This window comes from Synchiropus splendidus, chromosome 3 (genome assembly GCF_027744825.2).
Source record: "Synchiropus splendidus isolate RoL2022-P1 chromosome 3, RoL_Sspl_1.0, whole genome shotgun sequence".
NCBI lineage: Eukaryota > Metazoa > Chordata > Actinopteri > Syngnathiformes > Callionymidae > Synchiropus > Synchiropus splendidus.
Window position 1 is genome coordinate 30,868,703 of NC_071336.1, and position 26,318 is coordinate 30,895,020.

At 40.7% G+C, this 26,318-nt stretch overlaps 1 protein-coding gene across 3 annotated transcripts in view; it reads left to right on the forward strand.

Moving 5' to 3' along the window:
- Nucleotides 1-2: 2 nt before the first annotated feature.
- Nucleotides 3-26,318, forward strand: part of pou6f2 (POU class 6 homeobox 2) — a 105,757-nt gene continuing 79,441 nt past the window's right edge. Inside the window, exons 1-3 of one of the 3 annotated variants that reach the window (XM_053858473.1) lie at nucleotides 3-150; nucleotides 808-891; nucleotides 10,806-10,993. In XM_053858473.1, the coding sequence (XP_053714448.1) occupies nucleotides 47-150; nucleotides 808-891; nucleotides 10,806-10,993 (376 nt within the window). In that variant the 5' untranslated portion in view covers nucleotides 3-46. Of the gene's footprint in view, nucleotides 151-807; nucleotides 892-8,560; nucleotides 8,696-10,805; nucleotides 10,994-26,318 lie in introns of those variants that run through there. The other 2 variants (XM_053858474.1, XM_053858475.1) reach the window with 2 other exon arrangements.

Genomic DNA, 26,318 nt, shown 5'->3' on the forward strand with positions numbered 1-26,318 from the left:
TTCAAACCACCACGTTGTCTGGAAGAGAAATGAAACTTGATTCCTCATGGCAAAATTCAAGATTAATACTGTTGTGCTGAGTGAACGTCACACAATCTCTCATCAATCCAAAGTATCCCCTGAAAAAGCCTTTATCTCGTATGAAGAAAGGTAAGTTACGTTAAATGAAGACTCTAACTTTACATAAAAAAACAATTAATGTTGATTTACAGCACAGGTACAATTGTAAATTTTGTATTTTTTATGTCTCATTTTCCTTGTACGCATGTTTAAAAATGCGGAATTAAGCTAGCTGCGATTCTGAGTGCTAGCCCCCAAACGTTGTTATGCCGCTGGAATTAAATTCATGTAAAAGCTTATTAAATTACATTACGTTATTTAATTATGCTTCATATCTTGCAAAATGTTACGTACTAGAGCATAAGCCCTATAATATAATATAACGTTTCCAAAGAGTATTGACTTTTTCTTAATTATCTATTCCCACAATGCAACACTTTGTTTTCGCACAACTATTAAAATTGACGCTTATTTGTCAATGTATTTAGTTATTTAATGTAGGTCTCACAATCTTTTTTTTTTCTATCTATATACTGTATATCTATTGCAAGATGTCTTTTGAAGCTGGAATGCTGTTTAATTCTGTGTTAGTTGTTGGCGTTTTATTTTATTTTACTCTGTTGCAGATGTTTAATATGGCTATAAAATTACTATAATTATGTTTTCTGTTTATTTAATTATGTTTCCTGTTCCTTAACTTCTTGAATATACTTCTACTTATACAGTTCACCATATCCATATTTTTAGGAGTTTCTCCGGTCCTGGTTATTCTCTGGCTCGCCTGTTCACCTGGCTGCCAGCTGCTCGTCCAAGCCCAGATGAATGCCGGAGGTAAGATTTGCCTCTTCTTTATTGGGATTGTCTTACACCTCCTCCTCTCCCCGTCCGTCCTCCAGAGAGAATCCTAATGCACTGATACCAAGGGGAATATTCCTTTTTTTTTCTTTACAATCTACTTAGCAATGATTTATTGATTGTGGCTTCCACCCTCACAGAGAATTACCGATCCTTTTTGGGAAATCAGATTTTCACACCTTTCACGGGTGTGTATGTGGTGCTGCTCTCTTGGGATGATGTGTGAGGGGAAACTGACTTTGAGAAGCAGCCGTGTGTGAATCTCTGCAGTGTCAATCCGTGGCTGCCACAGCGGACGACCCCAGGATTCACTCTCTGCTCTCTTCATCCGAACCTTCTCTTCTGAGTCATAAATCCATTGATATGGATGTATTTGTCCCAGAGTTAATAGAGTGGTGCAAGATTTTTGTTTATTTTTCATTCTCATAGATCATTTGATTATCCTGAAAATGTACTTTTCCGTGAGTCATTGACCATTCTACACTTTTCGCGGAGGTTGAAAGGGAGCAGAGTGAAGACCAGTTCTTAGACTTTTTGCCCCTTATTCCCACTTTCCCTGTTTTCCCAAACCTTGGTTGTGTGTAGCTGAATGCACTTCTTGTGTGTATTATGTCCTTAATGTTGTGGTGTACGTTACTGTCAGTCAGTTGTGTGTCACTGTATGTCACTACCTTCTGATCTCTGAAACTTGCTCTCCAGAGTAATCTTACAGTTCCTGCGTCAGATCCATCTTATTGAAACCTTCATCTTGTTTACGTTTTTCATTTCCTTTCTCAGTAATTTCCTCATTTTCAGTCCTACCATTGCAGTGTTCATTTGTCTCACTGTGGATCTAGCATATGGTTGGTAGAAGTTCCCTCACCTTCACTGCTGCTCCTCATCAGGAGTTAGTTCAATGAACAGTCTTTGTAGATGTAGACCTGTAGACCTGTCTTCTGAGTGTCGTAACAGTTGTCCGGCTTTTCTTGTGTCTTTAGTGATGTGTTGTTGGTCACAAACAGGGTAATTTACTGAGTTTACAGTATTAAAAAAAAAAGATTAAATTAAAATAAACTCCAACCACCAAGATTTTTTTGCCTCCTTGTAATGAAAAATAAAAAAATCTCCTAAGAAACACAATATTCCATGAAAAATTAAGTCCAGGTCACGTACATTTCAGAAGTCAACGTTAAAAATAACCAGTGCACTTAGAGTTGTCACGTGGTGGGAAGTGCTTTTTCCTCCTGGTAGCTTTTGCCTGACATGCCGTGTTTTCTGTGGGTTATGGTCAATGAGATAGTGAATTAAGTTTGTTGTATCGAACTATTTGACTATAGATCTTCCAAGAAATTACAAATGACGATCGACGTGATTGCTTGAGTTCGCGGCAGATGTCACGTGTATGTGACGCACAGAAGGGGATTGCGGCTGAAATTCAGACCTTATTGGAAGTAGCAGTGGAAGCTTTAGATTAGATCACTTCACATAAAAGAATCAGCTGATTGTTGGCACTATTGGAAATCGGCCAATTAAGACTGAAACACAATCTATGCTGACACTAAGATACTATGCGTAGAAGCAGTATATCACAAATAGAGTCAAACAAAGGGCCAAAATCTTGAAGATAATGTTAATCCCAAGCCCAAACAATATATGCAATTATTGACCATTTCACGAGTTGAAGAAACAAGTGTCCAAACAAAATGCAACATTCGTCTTGAGTTGAATTACCAGAGGAAGTTATTTGCTAAAATTGTATTTGTGGTAAATCAATGTACTCCTTCAAAGTAGTTGAGTTGTAAAAAAAAATCAGGGTGGTGGTGATTTTTCTTTCACCATTAAAAAAGGAGCTGCATTCCTGGCCAATGGAACAAGCATATGTAGCCCCTCAGTGGTGCTCAAGCCCCCCAGCTTCCTTGCATGATGAAAGTGCTCTTTTCTTACTAGATTCTTTAGAAAAACGGTTCCCTTTTTTCGGGCTTGAGCACCTGACCTCCAAAATATCTGAGCATGCACCTGTGGGAAGGTAAATGCTGACGGAGATTTCGTAGGTAATTTTGTTTTTTTGTGTTAGGTTGCGGTGTGTGCAGCATTATTGACCATCATGTGTAACCGTGTCAACCCGATGGACGTTCGTAATTAGCACTACGGATTGCCGTGCAGGGTATGGGGCGATAGAAATCAACCAAAGACAACATTTTTTTTTTTTTGCTTAAAAGATTGCTTCATTATATCTCCAGCATTTACTATTAAAAGGGCATGGATGGAAAGGGAGGATGGCACATTTAGAGGGGTGTTGATTTTGATAGTTTTTTTGTTCAGCCATCCCCCTGCAGCCCTCAGCTCGAGTACTACCCCTTTGTAACTGACCAAGATTAGCGTTCCCTTTGTTCGTGTAGCTTTAAGCTAACTATACATATCTAAAGTACTTGTGAACCACATGGAATGACTGTGGGCCAAACTTGGCCCCTGGGCCTTGAGTTTGACTCAAGCATTCCACTCCATTTTGTTGTTCAGTTCAGGTGTTCTGAGAGGAATATATACATAAATATTAATTTACTCTGACAGAGCAAAGAATAATTACTTTGTCTCTTGCATGTGAGCGACAGATAATGAGGCGTAGTAATGAATATATTTTGTCAGTCTTTCTTAAGCACTTCAGCCTGAGCGTGTTGCTGCTCCACTGAAGAAAGAAAAAATAATAAAAACAACCCTGCACCCATAGGAGGAGTCAGATTAGTGCGCTGAAAGCTTTGATGCTCCAGAATGTCAGCGCCGTGGATCGATCCAGCCAAAACACACATACACACGCTCACCTGACCAATCAGAGGCGTCTCTCTTTTCTGGACCTGCTGGGCACGGTGGTTTACAAGCTTCAAAGAGCTCCTTTTAATACGGCGCTTTGATAGCCCTCAGCCTTCACTGACCCACCACCCGTCCACCGGGGAGCGTTTTAGCACAAGCAAAGGAGAGCGAGGTAGCTGTTGATCATATTAATGAGTTTGGAAAGAAACACACCAAAACTCAATAGCCTGATTTTTATGACGAGACATGGTGCTTCCATGCTGCTACTGCGTGTATATATTGTCCTTATAATATCATTACAATATGAAGCAATTTTAAGGAAGGATGATTGAAGAGTAGACCTCAAAACTTTACAAGGGTGAGCAGCAGAACACTTTCTTTAAAAACCTAAAGGGGGAGACAAATCCTCTTCTGCTGCTTCATACAGTCAATTTTATAACGGAATATCCAGGCTCTGATGAAGTTAAGGAGGCTTTGGTTGTTAACTGAGCGTGAATGAACACCACATACTGTATAATGGTGCACCGTCATGGCTTACATGTAAATTTAAATCTAGTGGAAAACTCGAAACAAATTAAATGAATGAAACACATAATGCACCATGGAGGTGAACTTGAACATGATGGTTTTCGACAAGTTTTTCGCAAGCAACCTCAATGAATGAAGTCCGTTACTCGCGCAACTCACGTCGTGCACCCGGCCAGATATATGAAGAGGTGGACCGCGTGAGGGTGGCTGCAGGCTGGAAATGAATCTACTTCTCAGAATTAAAAACTAGCATATTTATTGTCTCCAACTCAGCAAATGTCAAAACATGCCCCTGTGCTTCAATGTTTCTCACTCGCTTCTTGATCCCATGTTTTGGAATGCATATAAATTACAAAGAATTGCCTGGGAAAAATGGTGGAGAAATAGAGGCAATTGGTCAGGAAGGGAATGTCAAAGCTAAAAACATTGATGAAGAAAAGCATATGTACAAGTACCATCAAAAAAGTGAACCAACTAGAGTCACAACATTGAACAGACCAGAGAGAGGCTAACTCAGGGTTTCATGTTGGGTGTGTTTGGTGAAAGAGATGTCTGTGTTGTTAAGGTGAATGAGAACTAGCGTCATGAGGAAGGAGGGATCTCAGAATCAAGACAAACACTGTCCTAACTTAAACGTGGATTAAGCTATTTCAACACACCAATATGGACTGAGCCGGTTCCGTCTGCTAAGAAGTGCTTATGGTAGACATGCATTTGAATAGCGTGGATATCGGATGATGCTTGCTAACTTCCCTACCAGATGGGGGAGGAGGGGGAGTTCAGAGAAGACTGGAGGATGAGCGAGCGAGTGGTCAAGTGCTTTTTCATGTTTCCGTAACCCGTTCCAGAGCTGTGACCTGACTGATGAGCAGAAAAGAAATTAGAGACCTTGAGGACACCCGATCTCATTTGGTGCGACGGTGGATGGTTCACATTATCGGTTGTATTTCTACTCCAATAGTGTTCATATGCACTTTCCCATGGTTTTTATGATTCCTACAGAATCCTATTGAATTTACCTTCCTCTAGCCGTGAATTAATCTACCGCTGCACCACAAGAAAGAAGAGGAAGACATTCAAATTCTCTAACCATGGCGATTTATTTGGGATAATTTACACTTTAGCATCGAATCAGTGTGATTGTGTAGCTAAGTCCCCTGGTATTTTACGATGATCACAATGGCATCAGCGAGAGGCAATGCTCTGAACACAATAGCTTTAAAACTGAAGAGGCTTGTTTGTAGCTCTGTTGGGATCCATTTGACTGGGAGCAATGCCTACCTGTTTCCGCTGTGGGGTCCTTGAGCACAACCCTTGAGCAAGACCCTGAACCTTGAAGTTGCCCTTGCAGGAAAAAAAAATGTCCCCAAAATGACATAAATAAAACATGCACTTTCAAGTGAATGCTTAAACCATAGTTTGTTTTAACGCCACTTTTTAGATGAGGAATTTTGAAACTTTAGAGCTGCTCTGTTCAGAACTATCACACTGTTTCTCCATCTTCCGCATTGCGTCCCATGATGTTGACCAATGAAATGCGACTTTTGCGGCTGTGAGATTTGATCGGCAAAAGAACATGATGGCGACCAAGCGACTGCCGGAAGGCATGAGGTGGCAAATCTTTTTTAAATCGCATTCAGTCAAGTTACTGTGGAAAACAGTGAAGGAAAATTGGGTGTCCTCAAGGCGTCCTGCCAAAAAGTAGGGCATCCCAGTTTCATCACAAGGCGTCCCCGGGACACACGGACACCCTGCTAGCTAAAAGCCTAGCTAACCTATTTCGCTCAGACTCTCAGGGAGACGGCTCATTTGTACGTACAGTTGTACGTGCGCAGTCTGAAGTATTGAAATAGGGAAAGGAGATGTGAATAAAGAGTGAAAGGAAGTTCTTTTTCCCCAACAAAAGTATGCTTTGTGTTTGTCAGTGAATACTTGGCTGGAAAGAGTGTTTTATGAAAATCTTTTTGTGGACCACTGCTTTAGCCTTGAGCCCTGACCCCAACCTAACTTAACCCTAAACATAGATTCAGTAGGTGTGAATTTTCTCAGCTCCAATCTTTTTCCGTGATGCTGGTATTGTGTAAACTTAGCCTAAAAGTGCTATGCTGTCATTGTAATGATTCTGCGGCAACCATCTAGAATCCCATGTTAAACCATCAACCTGAAGCCTCAGTTCCTCAATGAATCCTTGAACTTCAAATAAATCTTTCAATGTCTTCATAGGGATTGGTTTCTTGTTTTTGGACTAAAACAACTTATTAAGGAAAAAAAAAACTTGCACCGAACGCAGCCAATGAAGAAGCAATAGAGAAACTACATTGGTATTTACCGAATTTGCTGTTTTTGAATCATAAGAAGCAAATCTCTCCATTCTGCAGACACGCTGTCTCTTCATATGTCTGGCTAGAATGCGCGACTTGAGTTCTGCGAGCAACGAACCCTTATGCTTCTTTTTCCAGATTTTTCTGTGAAAAACATGCCAAAAACCAACATGTTCATGTCCACCTCTATGATGCGCTATGTGGTACAATTTGCTCAGATGCTTCCAATTCGTTTAAATACATTTGATCACTTAAAATTTCTTTGAAATCTTATCTTTAAAAAGAGATTCTTTTTCTGAAGTCGTGGCGTCTCTCATTTAGGCGTGGTGGAGCGCCACGCTTATTTCATGTAGTGGAAACCCTGTCACACACACACAACTTTTCAAATGAAAATCATAATAAATAATAATAGTAAAACACATTTCTGGGCAGCACTTAAAGGGTTAAAGCCAGCTGCTGTCCATGATAGACTTGCTGGAGAGCAGCAGCAGCTCTTCTTCAGAATGGCTCAAACGTGTGTCACCTTGTTCTCCAAACACATTGTCAATTTTATACTGTGCATTCATTTTTCATTTTTAAAACAACATACATAGTCAACATATGCCGAACACATAAACATAAATTGAGAATAAAAGATAAAAAAAGCTTGAATCCAATGGAACTCGAGTATGGAAAAGAAATGTACGTTGGCTCCTTTAATGCGACGTGTGTGTTTTGCGACCATGTGACGAAAGTCATTTGACGAAATGATTGCAAATAGTCGACGCTCACTCGGTTTTGTGATGAATTAATTAGCGGGCCGGTCTGATGGTGAGAGATGTGTCGCACTTTCAGCCCGAAGCCTCGGAGGCCAGAAGAAGATTAGAGCTCTGATCTCATTCCCTGCACTTGTTTGGAGTCTGTCAGGAAGAGAAATGCCAGCATTAGAGAGGTAGCGCCACACTCCTGATATGATGAAATAAGGAGAAAAGGGGAAAGGGAAAAAGATGGAGAGATGGACAGAAAGGACCCCTGCCCTTCTCTGAAGTGTCACTAGCTTGTTTATTCTATTTTTCATCATCGCTGCTGGGCCCAAGATTCACATTCTCTTCTTTATCCCTTCCACCTTCTAACAAAAGCCATTGCTCTCCTTTTTTTTTCTCTTCTGTATGTGTGCAAAGTCACATGGCCCGGTGAAAATTACATCGTGAAACGATAGACATTTCAGGGCTGCCTTCTCGCCGCTGTCCTTCTGAGCTTTCAAACAGTCAACAGACTGTGAAGAATAAATAATAAAAAACTATTGATTATTTTGATGACTGCAAGATTCAATTAGGTATTAATTTTGCCCTCCAGTGGACCTATCAAGCCGCTCAAAGGCGAGGAGGCGGGAGGTGGAGAGGGGGTTAACCCGCACGCATGCAGAGTGTGTCCAGGCTCAGACAGAGGGGAAAATGTGTTTACCTCCGCGGGCAGAGAGGTGCATTGATGCGCAGTGTCCCACTTTTAAGTGCTCCACAAATGAAGCGCTGATGACTAGTGACATTGTTACGACTCTGAGTATTGACCAGCCGGCCCTCCGGTTTTAACCACAGCTTAAACTATTTCTATTGATTAACATTTTCATAGATTATCATGTGTCATATCAAAGCAGGCTGATTCCCGTGATGAGCACATTAAAAAGGCCCCCGTGGGCAGGAACCCATCGACCACCCTGATAGTGGCCGGTGGAGGAGGGAGTGGGGGGCTGTTGACTTGGCTCAAGATTAAACTTGCCTTTTTTTTCTGTGCATATATGTAGTGGTCATCTGTCATCCCCTCAGACATATTTAGGTTCATAAATAAGGAAAGGGGCTGTAGTCCCGCTGCCTTGTGTCTGTGTGGTAGAGCCTGAGGTGGAGGAAGACTGTCTGAGGAGCTCTCCAGTCAGGAGACACAAGGGGGAAGAGACAGAGCGAGAAGGTGGGAGGGATTGCGCGAGGAAGAGGGAAAGAGAGGGACGTGGGCGACATCTCCAGTGTTTGTCTGAGGAGGCAACCTTAAACCTGCGCTGGTCATTCTCCGAGGTTCCAGAGGCTTTGTGTTTGCCAAAATGTTCTAGCTAATCCTGCTGCTGCCTTTGGACTTTGTGAAAAATCTGCTTTTTTTTTTAAAGGATATATTATTTGGTAAGTCATACACTTTCTTTTAAACTTTTAAAACATTAGAAAAACATTTGGTTTCAGATATGACTGAGGGGAATGACTGAAAAGTGGAGAGAAAGTTGCTAATGTATTTGAGTTCATACTTATTTTAAAATGAATCCACTACAGTTCCGTTTTAACATATGCTTTCTAATTTTACTTGCATTCTGTTCCAAAAGTATTCCAACATTGTGTAGTGTTCAAATGATTGCAGCTCAGAAGTATGCAATGGGAAAGAAAACTCATGTTAAATGGTAATTTATGAATGTTTTCATTAAATGAAATGAAAAGTCATGCAAGGAATTTGTTTCTGGACTTAAACGCTGTTGTGGTTTAGCTTGTCATGCTTTGTCTTTTCAAAGCATTGAAAATGTTTTGGTACCTGGGTTGTGCATAAATTCGAACAGTGTTTAACAGGAATCCTCTTCAAAACGATTCAGTTGGTGCATAATGTGTTCAACAAGCAATTCAGTAATAAAACAAAACTGACTCAGACATGTAATCTAGTCGCTATCCTTTAGCCGAAATGCTGTAACCCAGCAGTTGCCTGCGAGGTTTGAAATGTTCTTCTCTTCCAAGTTTCCTTTTCAAAACTATACTTGTCCTTCCTATTATGTGATTTCATGTGTAATCCACTCCAGTCTGAATTGGTTATGAAATTGTACAAAGGAAGGGCATGGAAGAAAGTTTCTCATTCTCTTAGCAAAGTGTTTATCTTCCAGCATTCCTGTTTGAGATCACTTCATCATCTGCAATCTATTTCTAAAAGATTTATTCTCCACACTTAAAAGTATCACTCGGAAGTATCACAGAAATAGAGTTTTAATCAGTATAAAAATGTGTGACAGTAGTAAGAGCAGATGAGGTGATGCAGAATTAAAGTTAATGAAGGCCCTTAGCAGCTACATAAGATGTTAAAAAATCAGTTGCAAATATAGAAATAAAAAGATGGATACAGTTGTAGTAAGTATTATTTGAACTGACATCAATTTATTCATTTTTTATTTTATTGCATTAGCAGTCATTGTTTTTATCCAACTCATGTCACACATTAATAAACCTAGTTCCAATGAAAAGACAAGCAGTAATGTTTGGAAAATGAAAGTGATTAAATACACTGAAAGTTTGATATAAATCTATGAGGTATAGTTATGTTTATGTCATTATAGTATTTAGAAATGTCGACAGTCTCCTTATCATTTTCAGACTCATTTAAATTTCTGCTTTTTTGCTCAGACATTGCAGTAAAAATATCAGTTGCATTTGTATAATTAAAGCATTCCCATAGTTAATATAATTATGGGAAATTAAAGTTCAACTATAATTTTCCTGGTTTAAGTTACGTGAACAACTTAGTTCAACTTTCAGTAAAATTGATGTTAAGTTTTTCTAGTAAAGTTAAATAATGCTGACATCTTTAATTAACACTGACTCATCTGTGTAGCATTTTGAGTTCAACATTCGAGTGCAGATTTAACTTTCTCTTTACATCTTGTTTTGCAAATTCACTTCATCATAGAAGTTGTGTCACGTCAGACATGATGTGTCTCCGTGGAACGGATGTGTTCAGTGTATGTAAATGTCAATGTCCATGAGATATGCGATTGAGCAAATATAAATAATTGGGGGAGAATTTTGGAAAACGCCAGCAGCTCTGTCCTGTGTTCAGGTCTCTGCTGCGACGTGTCACCTTTGATCTCGTTCCATGTCCCCAACATCCACCCAAATCGGCGTAATCGCTGGTGCGCATCACGTCATTTCAGTTTTACCTATGTTGAATTACATTTATTGAATGTATTCGTCGCCCCGCAGAAGACGTCGGGTACTAATGAGCCCTCTGTAAAGCCACGCGCTCTGTAACTCGGGCAGTATCAGCGGGAAGCACCAGCTTGAGATAAAAGAGGGAGCAGGAGAGAGAGGAAGGGAGGGAGGAGGAGAGAGAGGGCGAGTGATGAGTGAGCGATAGAAAGGAGAGAGGAGAGAGAGGGAGACATCGAGACGGTTAGGGTGAGAGACCAACGCACATCTAAGCTGAGCTTTTCCTTCTGGTTTTTTTTTCTCCTAATCTGCTCCTCGTCTCCCACCTGGGGTCCAGCTCCGTCCAGGATCCGATGATTACAGGGCAGCTCAGCAAGCCGCTGCTCTCCCTGCGCAGCGACATGAGCGCGGCAGAACTACGGGCAGACGACAAAGTGGCCACCCCGGACAGCGATCTGAACGACGAGCCCCTGCTCCTGCCCTCCGATGCGGCCGACAGAGAGGGGACTCCAGCCAAGCTGTACGGTGAGTCGCCCCTCTTTTCTCCTCCTGGGCCCACGGGGAGGAGATTCCTCTGCCGGGACAGGTGTCAGAAAGTAACTTCAACTGCTGAGCACAACTTTATCTATAGTTGCAACTTGTTTTCTTCAAACGCCGTTTTCCTCTCAAAACAGTCTTTGTGTACAACACAAGTAAAGTACATTTGTCTCAAAGTACATTTCACTCTCTTTTAGTCTTCAAAGAGTTTCTTAAAGGATGAGTTTTTAATTCAAAAGCATCATTTGATAATTTGGTACTCAGTGAACTAGTTGGCTATGCTGTTTCTTCTTGAATTTATGAAGCAGATTTGAGCTAAATAAGAGTGTTTTCTTCAGTGAGAATATTCAGTGCTTCTTATCACTTTTTATGACTCACAGTACTCATTACGTCTTAGGCATAACATTCACGTAATGTCTTAAATTAAGCCAATTCATTCATCATTTCATTTATTGATTTCAAGATGTGTCAAAGAATGTGTTTATAATATGGCACACACGCTGCTCATGAAAGCTGAAGCTTTTTATTTTAAATGACTTGTCATGTAGCCAAAAATCTTGGTTTGATATTTTTTTAAAACATTGAGAAATGTGCTTTAACATGGATATTATTTTATTGCATTATTAGATTCGTTATAATTTGGTGGACTGATTCAGCTTAATTGACTTTACATTCATAATTTTCTTGAGAAAAAGAATATATTCATATGCATCATCTTTAAATATTAATATGTGTATTGCTTATGTTGATTAGGAATTCTCTTTTTAGGAATAATCTCTGATCTGCTCTGATCACATTTTATACATCGCTACGTTTCTTTATGGATCTTTTGTTTATGCTTGTCCACTAAATTGGAGTCAGTTTTCTCAGTCTTTTAATTTCATTTTTTGATTTGCACTTTGAGACACGCTTCTGTTTTGGCTGCTAAACGGTGCACATGAATGTCTGCAGCCAGAAGTGTGTAACCTCTGAAGTCTCTGCCTTTAATTTTTAATGCCGGGCATTAGCAGGGTTTGATGTGAAAAGCAGTGTAATGAAAAGAAAATAAGAATTCCGAGGAGGGTGAACCAAATCTTACTTTCAAACCCAATCAGTGCGATTTCTTCTGACGCTCTTCAGAGCCCTGACCTCAAAAATAACCAGCAGCTTGTGGAGCACCCATGTCAGAATTATGGGCTGGATTTGAAGTGGTATTTGGATTAAAGCGTCAAGTCTTATCACTTTATTATGTTGATAGAATTATAGGTTAATAAATATTTTATTTCACAGACAAATAAGAATAAATCTGCTTATTGTAGATTGCTGCACGTCATGTTTAACATTTTAACATTTGCTGTTCATCATGAATTCTTATTAATACATTATTAACAACATTTTATGTGTGTATTCTCTTGTCTGTCAAGTTTTCTTATTTGAAAAAGCAAAGTTAAATTTCTTTCTACTGTTTTTTTCGGATCGAATGTGTGTGGAAACAGTTCAATATGCTTCACAATTGAATGACTCAAGCCACGGTGTAGTTGACTGATGAGGTTGACATGTGTATGAAATGTCTTATATTTATGTAGGATTAGGCGAATGAAGACATGATTAAAGTATTTCAAATATTTCCTATTGTGTTTAATTAGCTTGAGAAAATGTTTTTTGTCCTGTAGTAGTGACAATAACTAATTAAATAGTATTTTTTTTGTATATTAATGAACTCTAATACACTGCTCGACCATATTTTTGAAAAAGGAGTGAATCGTTCTGTACCTAAATTGAGATGTTAGGAGTAAGAGCAACATGTGGTAAAGCCGATAGTCAAGGGATGTCACACCTAAAGAGCAAAACCTCCGGGAATGTTATGGAAAGCGCTTCAGGGTCACATGACCCAAGGTGGGGCGCTTCAACTAAACATGCAACTCAGATGAATTGGGAGAGTTGTGGGTGGGTCGGTTAGAATGGCTGCTGTGTTTTAAATGCTTCTATTCAAACAAAGAAAAGTGAGATTTAAAGATTTGCTGTATGACGTTGTCATGTCAGTGTTACGTGTTTTTACGACATCAATGGCTCTTTAGCTGGAAACAAGACAGCATGCTGTCCTGGTCAGTTGCCACCGTTGGCCATGTGGATTTTAGGTCTGTGGCCAGTGGCACAGCCGACAGCATTGCCAGTGGCAGGTTTGGTTTGAGCCGCTGGCTGCGCCAAGGGCTCTTCGCCCCGTCTGAAGCTGCGACTGAAGACCAGACAGAGTGGTCGTCTCCTCCGGGACGGTGGGGAAGGGAACTGGACCCATAACGTTCAGAGGAATCCCTGTACAGTACAAGGATTATTGACATATAGATTTGTCATTTTGGTTTATTATCATTATTATTATAGACAGTATTGATTATTAAACTCCATAAACTGTTTCCTAATAATTAGCTTCCAACGATGAGGTGAAGAGGTTTTCTTTTTTTTAGCTGCAGACACAGATCATTGTAGGCATGATTGAGTAAATAGGTTACAGTTAATCACAGTGTCGCTTATTATAGCTGCTGGCAGACAAAATGAGTATAAATGCAAGTGACGAGAGAACAGTCGCTTAAGAAGGCCTCAGCTCGGTGTTTGATTTCACTCCGGTGAGTCTCCCGCTGCGCAACAGATGAAGGTGAAAGTCAAGTTCAGATCCTACAGCGTTAAAGCGATAACTTTGCAAGGTTTTATGTCTCTTAGTTTTGCATAATTTCTCTAATAAGGTGCTCCAATTTTGTGATTGACAGCACGTTCTCTGGGAGAGGCGCCGTTAGTTACCGCGAAGACAGATGGAACTGGAGTCTTTCGTTCGCCTCATAAACGGTTGAAGAAGCTTCGCGAGGCTCTTACATGTCTGGATATGGAAATGATCAACAATCTTTGCCAAACTTCGGCAGTCCCGTTAGGGAATACATGGCTGAACAAAGTAGGTTGATATTTCAAAAATGGTGGTACGCTTTAAATCATCTGCAGAATACTTGTAGTAGGGAAACTATAACTGCAGGTGAGTGTATAATATCACTGCTGTGCTGCTTCTTTCACCCACTGTAGCCCCACTCAGTTGAATGTAATTTGAGGGGATTTACTAATGAAATTGCTCCTCATATTCTGGTTAGAAAGCTGGGCAAGTCATGACTTTTCTAATCTACTCCCAGACCTGTGAATTGTTTTGGTGAAGGGATGGAATTATCTAGAGAACAGCCTGATCCTGAATGGATGATGTCTCTTACTTTCTTGTCAGTACGACAATCCTTAACTCTGGTTTTGTGTTGATATTTACTCTCAAGGCCTAGTTACACCATCCATGAAGGATTTGTTAATCGTTCATTGGTATTTGATTCCGGACCGATTACAGGAGGTCCGTGGGCTTAGTGAGGCCTGTCAAGTCATTTTATGCAGCCTACATGACCGTTATAGGTATTGCTGTCTCAAAATTGAATTCAATGCCAGTTTAAACACTAAAAAACATGACCACGTTGGGCTTATATCAGGCTAGTTTTGTGCAGTTACTCTAGAAATCGCCTTTTAATGGAAGGGAATTTCTGTGAACAAGTGCTTCATGTGTTCTTTAAGGTGGAGTCAGTGGTGAATATGCTGACACAGCAATTTTGATGAATTACAAACAAACTTAGTTTAGTAGCCAGTGGCATTTAAACTTATGTTCCAATCACCTGCATGTGACCTACTGTGAACATCGGTTAAAATAAAATTAAAAAAACCTTCAGAACGTTTGTAACCAACCTTCTCCATCTGGAACTGGCTGCGCATCCTAATACTGGTCTGAGCAGCTCTTACATCTGACCTTACTAGTGTGTCTGTGTGAGTGTCTTCCATGTTAAAAGCTATGATGTAAATGCATGTTAGAGGCCCAAAGCAGGGCTCTACTCCATATCTCTGACAAATCTGGAACTTCCGATTCTTATTGAAGTCCAGCAGCTGTGATGTTCTTTCAGTAATAACGCAGGATTCTTGGCCTTAACGTATTCACTTGCTGAACAATTCTGGTGTTGGTTAGCTATAAGCCATACGGCATCGATCAACCAGCCGGCTGTCAAATTAGTTCAACTCTAATAGAAAGGTCAGCACCCATGCTGACGCTGTCCATGGGTAAATGGCACGTTATGAAAGTGTGTCGTCACACTGTCTCACCCACACTTCAGTCCAAGTTCTGAGGCCATCATCGTTGGCTCTCTCCGGAGAGGATGGCGTCCCGAGGGCAGACTGCAGCGACACCACACATTTGCTCTGATAAATACACAAAGATGAGCAAGGCTGATTTGGTTTCATGGTGGTAATACTGTCGTGTTGATAGTACTCGCCCTAATTCCTGTTGTGGTATCGAACTGCTGTCCTACCGAGTTGTCAAGTCTTGTGTGTGTTGATACAACTGTGTCGATATTAGAAGTAAGTGGGAGACAATGACAGTTGTGGTCATGTTTGTCCACAGTAAATTGTCCACCAGCTACACCCACTGCGCGTCTACCGCGGCGGGGAAAGGGTCGTTCTCCTCCTAAAAGCTCGTCTGTGCAAATAGTCTTCCACTTCAGCTAACAGGGGCTATGAGGCACCACAAACATCCTGCTGCCGTGTGTTTATTCCAAGTAGAAGTGCACATGAGGTGGGAAAGCTGTGGTTAGTAGGGCAAGCAATTTCTCTCATCCAGAGGACAAGATGGTGTTGGCTGCGTACAGTTTCTGTCTTCTCTTCTCGAGTAAATCTCCCCCTTTCAGACATCAACAGACAAGATAATAAGACACTCAGAGCACAATTCCGTATTATATTCAGCAACCAAAGGCTCATCTCTTGTCAGTTTGCATTTACTCTCCCAAGGATGTGACGCTTCTATCATCAGGCTGTCAAAGAGAGCCCGGCCGGAACGACAGGAGCACTCATTTCACACACTTACTGTCTACACCAAATGGTCTGCACTTATACGGATTCTGCCAAAATGGTGGAACATTTTCACAAAGGTCACCTACAGAGCCCCCCGCCCCCAACCCAAAAGTACAAAATGAATCTTTCATTGATTCCTGGCGTTGGAGGTCACAGGGAAGAAAAGACAGACAATACGCTTGATTGTGACGCGAAACCTTGATTTTCAGGATTTGTAAAACTTGATAATGCCCCCATCTGTTTTGGTTCTATATATGTATTGAGATATAGCATAATTTGTGAATGTATTCAAGTTAATTTCAGAGGCACTGGAAAAAGAGTTTCGAGTACCATTAGCATTTTTTAAGAAATGAGAATAACAATTGCACTGGAATAGAAATGAATGGATAATAATAATAATAATAATAATAATAATAATGCAAAACATATCGAGCTTGTGGTGTCTCATGACTATAAAATCAAAATATTTTTGTATATATAGATTCCTTATTTATTGCATTCCAATTTATGTATACGTTTTCTTTTCCAATTTAATTTCTTGTTGTAATTTTCTTGAAATAAAATGTCTCTGTATTTATTTTTATGTCATTTTATTGTTGTATATTTTCTATTTTTGTTTAATTGAAAAAAAAACAGTCAATATAACATTTAATTATTCAGACATCTTTTGTTTTTGTAATACATTTTCCTAAATATATAATGCTTGCTTACAAGCAAAGCAAATGTATATCTTAATTACTGTTTTTATAGTGTAGTGCGCTTGAGTCATTACTAACATGTCTCTGATATTACCATAATTCATTATTTTATTTTACAACTTTTCCCTTCTTTGATTGTTTTTAATTCTCCCTGGCCTCTTCTCTATCTATCCCTGTAATCTTTAAGCGTTGTTTTCCCCACCCTGCAACGCTGAGTTTTTATTGACGCTGTCCAGACCCGCTATTGTGTTTTTTGTGCACAAACAAGTGAAGTGCATTAATTTTACATGCACACCCAGTAATGTTCTCTCATAATGTACGTCAAGTACAAAACATGTTCTCCCGTCCTTCCATTTCCCCTCACAAATGCATGTAGACGCACAAAGACACGTTTATGCACACACCGCTGGAGGCAGGAGTTCTTATTATTTTTGTGTAATCTGCTTAGTGAGCAGGAAGCATGGTGGGGCGGGCTGCTTGCTGATGCAAAGAGCCTCGTAATGTTGTGTGGCGAGGTTAAGTAATAAAGTGGCTCAAACCTTCTGCTGAATGAGCCAGGCTGAGTAAATAAGATGAGCATAAAAGAGGGCGAGGGGGAACAAGGCTGTTCCCAGGAGGAGGATCTCATTAAGGGGATTTCAGCGATCAGCGTAAACTTGACAACAAGCTTAATGTGTGCCTGTAAAGTAGGTGTAGTACATCCGCTAATGTAACCGCAGTGTCGTTATGACAGTAGCTCGGGGGGGCGAAGAAGTGCGTTGAGGGACTCGCAGTTTATTTTCTTTATCAACCTATGGCCTGATGTTTGACTGATGAACATGTTATTTATTGTTGGATAATTTAGATTGGGCCTCTTTAGGTGAAGTTGTGATCGTCTAACTGTATTTTGACTTTAGAGGCATTAGAAAAACTCTTGCTGTGAGTGTTGCCTGGACACCACAGATTCAAAGATTAGTTTGACTTGAAAGGATTCGCGAGGTTACGGCTCACTTGCGGTTTGTGGTGGGGCAATATGTGTGACATTAACATAAGGATACATGGCCCTGGCTAGAATGAGTCATAATATTCAGCCGCAAAAAGAAAATCCATATTCAAGCTGTTCTGAGACATCAGATTTCTTTAGTGACTGTTTAGTATCATCTGCAAGGGACTTGCAGTAGAGCTGCTGCTTCCAGGCAAGAGTCAGTTGAGGTGTCTCAATGATGATGTTCAGACACTGCCAATTATTGCAATGGAATATAAAAAGATTATTCATACTGTAGCTGTACTTGCAAAGTCCATGGATTTGTCCAACTTCTAAAAATAGAAGCCATGGTTCAACACTAATAAAATTAAGATTTGTTTGGTGCATTCTTTTCATAGTTTAATAATCCTGAATGTAGCATAACTGCTATGTGGCTGTGGAGCTGCTTAGAGGACTTAGAAAACAGCAACTTTTGGGGTCAACAGGCCAAATCCTGGTACGTGTACAGAATGGGTTTTCCTGCTTATATTCAAAGTTGTGATTATTTTTCCCCAGACTCAAAGAGAAGTCAAGATCAGTCGTCAGGCAATCGCAGGGAAGGAAATACATCTATTTTAGCAGTACACTTTATTTAAGTTGGGAAGTCATTAGAGAATGTCCACGTTGTGCCGAATGCTCTCCAAAACCAATATCAATAAACCTTTCATGTCAAGCTAACAAAGAGACGTCGCATCCACTGGCATGGACGCGCTCGGCGCTGCTGAGACGTAATTGAAGCTACAAGGGTCACGTTTTTCGGAATCGAAATTACAGTCTTGTCTTTGACTTGTGTGGCATGAACCAGAGATGCATCCCGCAGCCCTGGTGTCCTTCACAAGCCTTTATTATTTATAACACTCACTCTTTGAGCAATGACCAGTACTAATGCATAACCTTCTGTCCTACTGGCTGATTCGCCTCCTTTGAAACCAAAGATTGAGGCAGGAGTAGTGGGTGTATGGCGGATGAGGCAGGGGTGTGGGCGGGCGCGGGAGAAAGGGGGGGAGGCAGGGCAGCTCAGATCCAGGCTTTCCAGAAGTTATTATGTTCTTCCCTTTATATCTGAGGATGTGAAATAACACTGTGATGCTTCTTTTCTCCAGAATAGAGTTGCAGGCTTCAAAGCAGCTCTATTCCCCAGCAAACCTCCTCTCACCGCTCATCTGCTCCTCCAAATAATGTGCCCCTTCCCTGTGTGATTATTTACCTACTCAGTTGTGTAAATAAGGGGGGAATATAGTTGCAGCTCCCAGCTCATCCCTCTGTACAGTCCGTAAAGCTAATATTCGCGCTCATGCTGGAGTCATCGGCCGATGTTATCTCGCTGAGATTGATGCAGCAGAGCTGGTGTGATCTATTGTCATTATAAGTCAATGACAGACAATGAGGGGGGGCTGTCCCCCAGGTTCTGTGCAAGAGGGTGAAAAAGTGGGACATAAGCAGTATTAGGGTTTGATCGCCTCGGGGGTTCAGGCTGACGTGTCAGAGATGACATGTGGGTGTCTAGTCCAGCACGTCCAGCCCCGCGCAGAAGCACACACAGCTCCTTACTCACAAATGAATCTCAACAAAGCGTTCTGTATTAGATTTATTTCTCCAAAAATACAAATCTGCTCATACCGAACAGGGTTGAGCCCACACTGTTGTGGAGCTGCAAATACATGTATCGATATCGATACATAAGTGAGAGCTGGAGGTTCAGTGGGAGGCCTAAAATAAGTCTTGTTTTTTACCAGATTTATTTCCTGTCTTCATGTGTTTGCAAACTATTATAAAAAAGACGGCAATATCACACAAGTTTCATATCTAATATTCAAGCGCTAATGAAGTCAGGGACAAAGATGAATGAAATCTGATTAATCGTTTACGTATTGCTTAAGTCAAAATATATATAGCTAGCTGTCGAGTGCAAAAACTTTATTTGCAAACATTTTGCTGTTGCGTATTGTGGTGCAAATATTACTAGTAACGTGACTTGATTGTACAACTATACTTTACTATACTACATATCAAATGATGATGTGCTTTATATTAAAATATCAACCAGAATATTTTATAATAAAATTCATATCAGCTCTGAATCGGTCTGATGTGCTCCAGATGTAATTACAAATCAATCTAATGTATGTGTAAAATAATTAATGTACAGAAACAAAAATCATGGTTTTCTTTGTGGTCTTGGCCTTGTTGGTTTTAGGTCAAGGTTGTGGTTGTGTAATTGAAAATTGGCTATTGCTGCTTAGCCCTAAAAATGTATTTACAACTGTCCACTATTTTCAAATTAATTCCAACATTGAGTTGTACTTAAAAAAGAAAACATACATGCGACAAATTCTTTACAAAAAGTGAATGAAATTGAAGGTAAGGTAAGTTTTCAGAAAGAAGAAAGTCAATTAAATGTGCAGTAGGAACGATTTAAAGGTATTTATCAGTATTTTTAATATACAAAAACAATACAAAAAGTGAAAATAAAATTAAAAAAAAATAGTGCCTGATTATTAAAGCAGTTTTTATTCTGACTTACCCAATAAAATGTGTCCAAGATGGTAATATAATAATATGATTGATGGGTGGATTTAAATTTTTAAACAGTTTTAAAACAGTTTTTTGCTGGTCTCAACACCAGCCTGAAGCTTGTGGTCATGTGGGGCCTGGTTGCTCTGATCTAACTCATCTTCAGGATTTGACGATCTTTCAAATGACTCATCATTGGTGGTCAAGCTTTGAACATCAGCTTGGATTTGAGCTGTGTGAAGCTAATGGCTCAATCTGTAGAGCCCAAAGTTTCTACAACTAAGGAGTGCTGTACACAGACCACTGTGAAATTGGGACTCTGGTGTTGTGACAAGCGTTTGGTGCATCTGTTTACCTGATCCTCACAATCATAGTTTTGGTCACATTTCCTGGATTAATACACTCAGCGTAAAGCTGATTCATGGAGTGAGAGGCCTTTGGTCAGCAGAGACCTGCTGGCTGGAAGCTGCAGAATCCTATTTAGAGAAAATATCTTTTAAGTAATTTAGGAGGAGGAGCAGGCATCTCCTAAAAGGCTTAGTGCCCTCGCAAACTCGTCTTCCCGTCACGTGCCGCCATAAAAGGATGAAGAACTTTAGATTGTTATTTGTCTCTTCCAACCCTGAGCTAATCAGGTTGACATTGCTTTGGGAATGAGGAGGACACGCCCTAGCAGATGTGCAAAGTGTCCCAAGTCTCCCCCAGGAGGACACAACAGCCCACTTGTCCAGCCCCATCATCCCCTCTGTGTCCGCCTCTTCATCACGCCGCCTCTCCTTCTTGACCTTTGGAACGGCCTTTGCCTCTTCTCGCCAATTTACCGCCCTCTGGTCCCTCTTGTTCTCGTTCTGTTACCGTCTCCACTCAGGCACCAGGGAGAGACAGGTAAGAGCACAAGCCGAGCGCTCTCATGTGTGATGGTGAGGACCTGTGGCCACCAGAGAGAGTATAAGTGTCAGTGCCCTTACCACTCCGCGCATCATTTACATGCAGATTCACTCTTTGTAAACCCAGACAGCAAGTGTACTATTTTATGCTATTCACATCTGAAGACCTGCCACTGGAGACGTCCATTACCTCATAGGATTTCTCTTGGACTATCCTTTGTCCTCCACTCCCTCTGTCCTCTGAAGCTGACCCCTTCCGTCTGACTCAGAATCTAAAGCTGCACCATTTAAGGGAAACGTGTAATAAGCCGAGACGTGTGCTTCAATTGAAAGCCTAACGCGTCAATATGCAATGCTGCGTCAGTATAGGACTCACAAGCCCACTTTCCCAACATCAATGTATTAGGCCATTGGGGTGAAGATGGGCCACCATGAAATGACGGTTCATTCAACAAAAATAAAACTGTAATTCAGTGTACCTAACAGTACACTACTGTCAAGTGAAATAAAGTGTAGTTGATGCAAGTACGGCCTCTAACATTAGAGCAGTATTTGATGCTTGAGTGTTGATTCATCATCCTTACCGGGGTCTCAGACGTGAACTGGCTACTTGAGAAGTTTAAATGAAGTGATACAGTCATGCAAACAATTTGTTGCAATTTAGCTAAATTCCTAAACAGAAGCAGAACAGATGGGAAGAGAGAGATAGGATATTAAATCAGAAGCAAACTCTTTCATCCCGCTATCACAGGGGAACAGCCGTTTGGAGTGCATGTGAGTCTCATTTTATTCGAGTGAGAATATTTGTGCTCTTGAGTTGATTCACAGCACTTTTTTGATGACAGGACTGTATTGCATCATGAGCCATCGCTCTGTTGAGGTGTAAAACCCTTTTGGGTCAGCGCCACCTCCTCTGTTATTCCTTTACTCTGCATCTAATGTAATAGGTGACTAAGATTCTTTCCTCGGCTTCGAGGTCGGTGCCCTCGCACGCCGAGGAAGGATTTAATGTAGAAGGCCCGCGGAGATGGCCTCGGCCTCGTCTCCCTCGTGCCCCGCCGACGCTCTTAATTAGGAAAATGACACCTCTCCTCTCAGCGGCGCCTGCGTTCACCATAATGTGGTTAATAGTCTTACAAGCTGCTGCTGGAAAGTCCATCTGTGACCATTTTCTATCCTCAGAAACGCTATTGACCCACAGCTTCTCCACCCCAGACTCCACACATAGAGTTCCCTTCCTTCCGTTCCTGCGGGAGCCATCTCACTAAGAGCACCTGGAGTTATTGGCAGCAGATTATTCTCTCAGTTATTGTTAAGGGCTTTGGTGGTAGAAATGAAACACTCAGTTAAATCAGCGATGAGTTTGGGTCCCTCGAATTCAACAGGGGAGTTAAATCGCTATAAACCTTGGACAGTGTATTAAAGGGAAGTTAACTCTAATGGAGCAGTGGTTTCTCATGGAAACACAGTTGTGAGGGAGATTAACGCTGAAACCCATTCTCCCTTCAGGTTTACCTGAGTCCTTGGTCTTTTCACACTGCATTTTTTTTTTATTAATCCCTCAACAGGCTGCCTTGGTCATGATTGAATGGCAGGTTCGATGTGTGTATGAGATACCAGAGGCGGATGTCAGCCATTAATACCTAAATCTCATCTTGTTTTGTAGCACCTTGTTTTCTAATTTATCCCGAACTGTAGCAATTGTGCACCTTACACTAGTGTCTCTATTTGCAAAGTATTTCAGTGTGTTGGCAGCAGGAACAATAGAAAGTTCCTTTTCCCGACGGTAGATAAGCAACAATATACTGTTGTTCCGCTGATTTATTGGTGTTTTCCGCTTCTGACTCAGAGGTATAAACTGAAGGCTCCTCTTGGCTGGTGGAAGACTTGTCCCTAATCGATCTGGTGAAGACCACCTTCCTTCTGTTGTCGCTGACTAGCCCCGCTTGGTTGAGAATATGAGGTTGACAAAGGGCCTTGAGGGTTAGTTTTCCCTTAACTTGGAAAAAGGAAATGTCACCCATTGGACCCCCAAAACAAGACATTGTGTAACAGGCATAAACTCACTGCTCCTCTAGATCAGGCTCTCAAACTGATCCACAAAGGGGCTGCTTGTTGTTTCATCCGACACCTGACTGGTAATTCTTTGGCTGGAACAAAAGCCTGCATCCACTGTGGTCCTTTGAGGACCAGTTTGAGAGCGCTGCTCTACATTCACCTGAGACTATTTTAAAAAGGTATTTTTGTCATTTTATAAAGGGTGAAAATTTTAAATTGAGTAGGACTAAAGTAAAGTAAAGTCTAAAGTAAAATACATTTGAAGAAATATGTAATTTGGTCATAAATATAACAGCCAATAATCAGAGACAAGATATATGTAGTTGTTTTGATGCCGAATTTATAAAGTGGAAAAATGAGGAGTATGTGGAGAAAGCATTAAAACCTTCACATGCTTTTATCTCGGGTCATATAATTAGTTTGGATTGTTCACAATAATAAGAATACCTTCTGGAGTTCTCATTTGTTGCAATTAAGAAGAAACATTTTTTTATTATGAATCGCAAAAACAGAATAGCCTACAATGGAATTATCTCAACAGATACTTCAAGCTTCCTTGTTTCATTATTTCACACTGAAGCCAGGAAGGTCCAACAAATACAAGCAAAGGGCTGTCCCAAGTGTTTGTGTGTGTTCTCTTTGCTGGACTCTCTTCCCATGCGGCTGGGATAGGAACCACTCTGTGAGTGAATAAATTGATGAATGACAAACATTTTACTTTTGTCTGTACTTTTCTACAATCGAGTCATCGCCCTCATGCATTTGGCTTGTAGAGTAACCTCTGCCTGCCCCTGGTCACCCGCCACCTCCTGCTGCGAGGCAGACCACTCTCCCGCCGCACTAATGCAACTTAAACTTTCCCCGTCACTGAATGAATCAATTCACAAACAATCTGGGACAATTGGTGGTGTATCGATGGAATCAACCATCATGTGTATCCTTTATGCTCCACCAGACGTCCACAAACAAATCACTGCAGTGCAAATCAATCTGGCAAAAGCCTGCACTTATTATGTTACACATTCTTTACCGCCAGTCCATTTATTAGACCAAAATAATCCCCTACTTTTGTGTCATGGATTACATTTCAGCCTTAAAATGATTGACACCATCTTAATAGCGAAAAGAATGCACTCAGCCAGACGTGTTTCAAAAGGGCCATTATAAAAAATAGGATCGGCGCTTCGCTCTGAATAGGCCGAATCGTTACCAGGCCGCCGTCGTACATTTGACAACTTACATAATGCATTTCCACTAAAATAGCTTAAGTGTTGCAGCTTCTGTTATGGGCAGAAATTGATTCATAAATGCACTGAGGCGAATGCTAACACGAACACAAAGCTTTCAATAACAGCCATTTTATTCAGACTGTCAATGTGTGAAGCGCTTGCATTAGACGCGGTGGCATGCTGATTGCTTTATGAAATCCAGGCTAATTGTTTTGTGGTGTAAGTCCTTGGGGCACCTTGCATTAAGACGGGCCGGATGAAGTCAAATGAATAAAGCCACCCCCCCCAGCCTCCCACCCACGCACGCTCAAACACCAGCTCTCACACACAGACAGAGCTGTTGTGGAGCTTTGAAAGTCGCTCACCAGTGGCCACTTTGGAGATCAATGAAAGAGAATTTATATAGTGGTGGATCTTGACTATGTTCCCCGTAACGCAAGTTGTGATAAATTTAATTTGAAGCGCACCACTGTCATATTGACCTTCAGGATGAGAAGAAGCACCTACGTGGTTTAATAAATACATTCACAGGTTAAAGTTTTCATTATGCTTTATTACAGTAATGTTTTAAAGCTCAGGTGTTTTTCTGATGAAACAAAATGCTCCTTTTTGAAAGTGTAAACTTAGTGTGTATCTGAGTGGCACTGTACCTGTGAGGAAGGTTACTCTGTCAGAGCCAATCAGATTAGTCATGTGATTGGAGGGAGGAGCATACTCTCGAGAAAATGTATTGAAAATAATAACACAAATACACAGAAGAAGTGCACACAATGATTGGTTTTGATGGGTAAGTACGTCTTACTACCCATAACTTGTCTTAAATTCATATTCCAAATGACGACATATGATGTGAATCCTTATAATATTTTAATAAAGCAAATATACCAGAATTGTGCCTCAACCCATTTTATTTAAAGATGATGAAAACCTTCCCTGAAACTTAGGTGAACTGAGCTGCGCACAAACACAAGTTGTAGTCTTTTTTTTTATTTTTTATTTGAGGCAATGAGGCCTGAGTCAATGCCCTGACATAGTGGAGTCTACAATAGATGGCAAAGGTGTGATGGATGTCAGACACAATGGCGACCATGGCTGGTGTTTGACAGGTGTTGAGGACGGCGAGATCCCAAATGACCAACAGCCCTTCTCTGGCCATCTGGTTCTCGATCTTTGCTTACAATGTGTACGTGTAGGTGTGATCCAAGTGTACTCTGGCCGGCATGACCATCATATGAATAGCACGCTAACATGTTTTGCCTGTTGGCCGCTCTCTTTCATCTCTCAATACATCCACTCATTCCATTTGATCCCTGATGTGATCTGCATTTAATCACAACATCAAAGCATTTTGTTGGTTTGGTATGGGCATTTTTTATATATACTGTATTATTCCCAGTCTCCAAATGTGTCATCAATTATTCATAAAGGATAGTATCGATGTTGTCAACTGCATTCCACTGTTTTCAGTCTTTTTTTACGAGTGAGAGATACCTAAATTCATTTCACCATCAACACATTGGGTAAGAAATCCTGTAAAAAGGTCTGAACACGTGAAGAGATTCAGGTAATAACAGGTAATTGAAGATTGACTCACTGGATATCTCCCCTCTCATCTTCTTAATTTCGTTTTGGAGATCACTCAGAACCTTTTGGGGATTAGATGTGAATTTGTATTTATTTAGGATCGATTCTCACCCCCGCCATAAACATGTTACAAATATCAGCGAGGGAATGAAGCGCTCTAAGTTATTGTGAAATGATGGAATAAAGGTATTGAGGAGAAATGCAATCGAATTGGTCGCCCACACCGCTTATCAGGCGGAATCTATTATTCACAACCCATATATTAACCGCCATCATCATCATCATCATCATCCACAGCTATTGATCCGCTTATGAAGTCCTTCATTATGAATTTATTCTTCATTTTAATAATAGGCTCGGTAAATGGCTCCACGATATTAGATTGTGCTGCAGCAGAGCTAGGAAATGTGTTTGTTAATCACCGCTAATGTGGAGAAATTGATTTGTCATGAT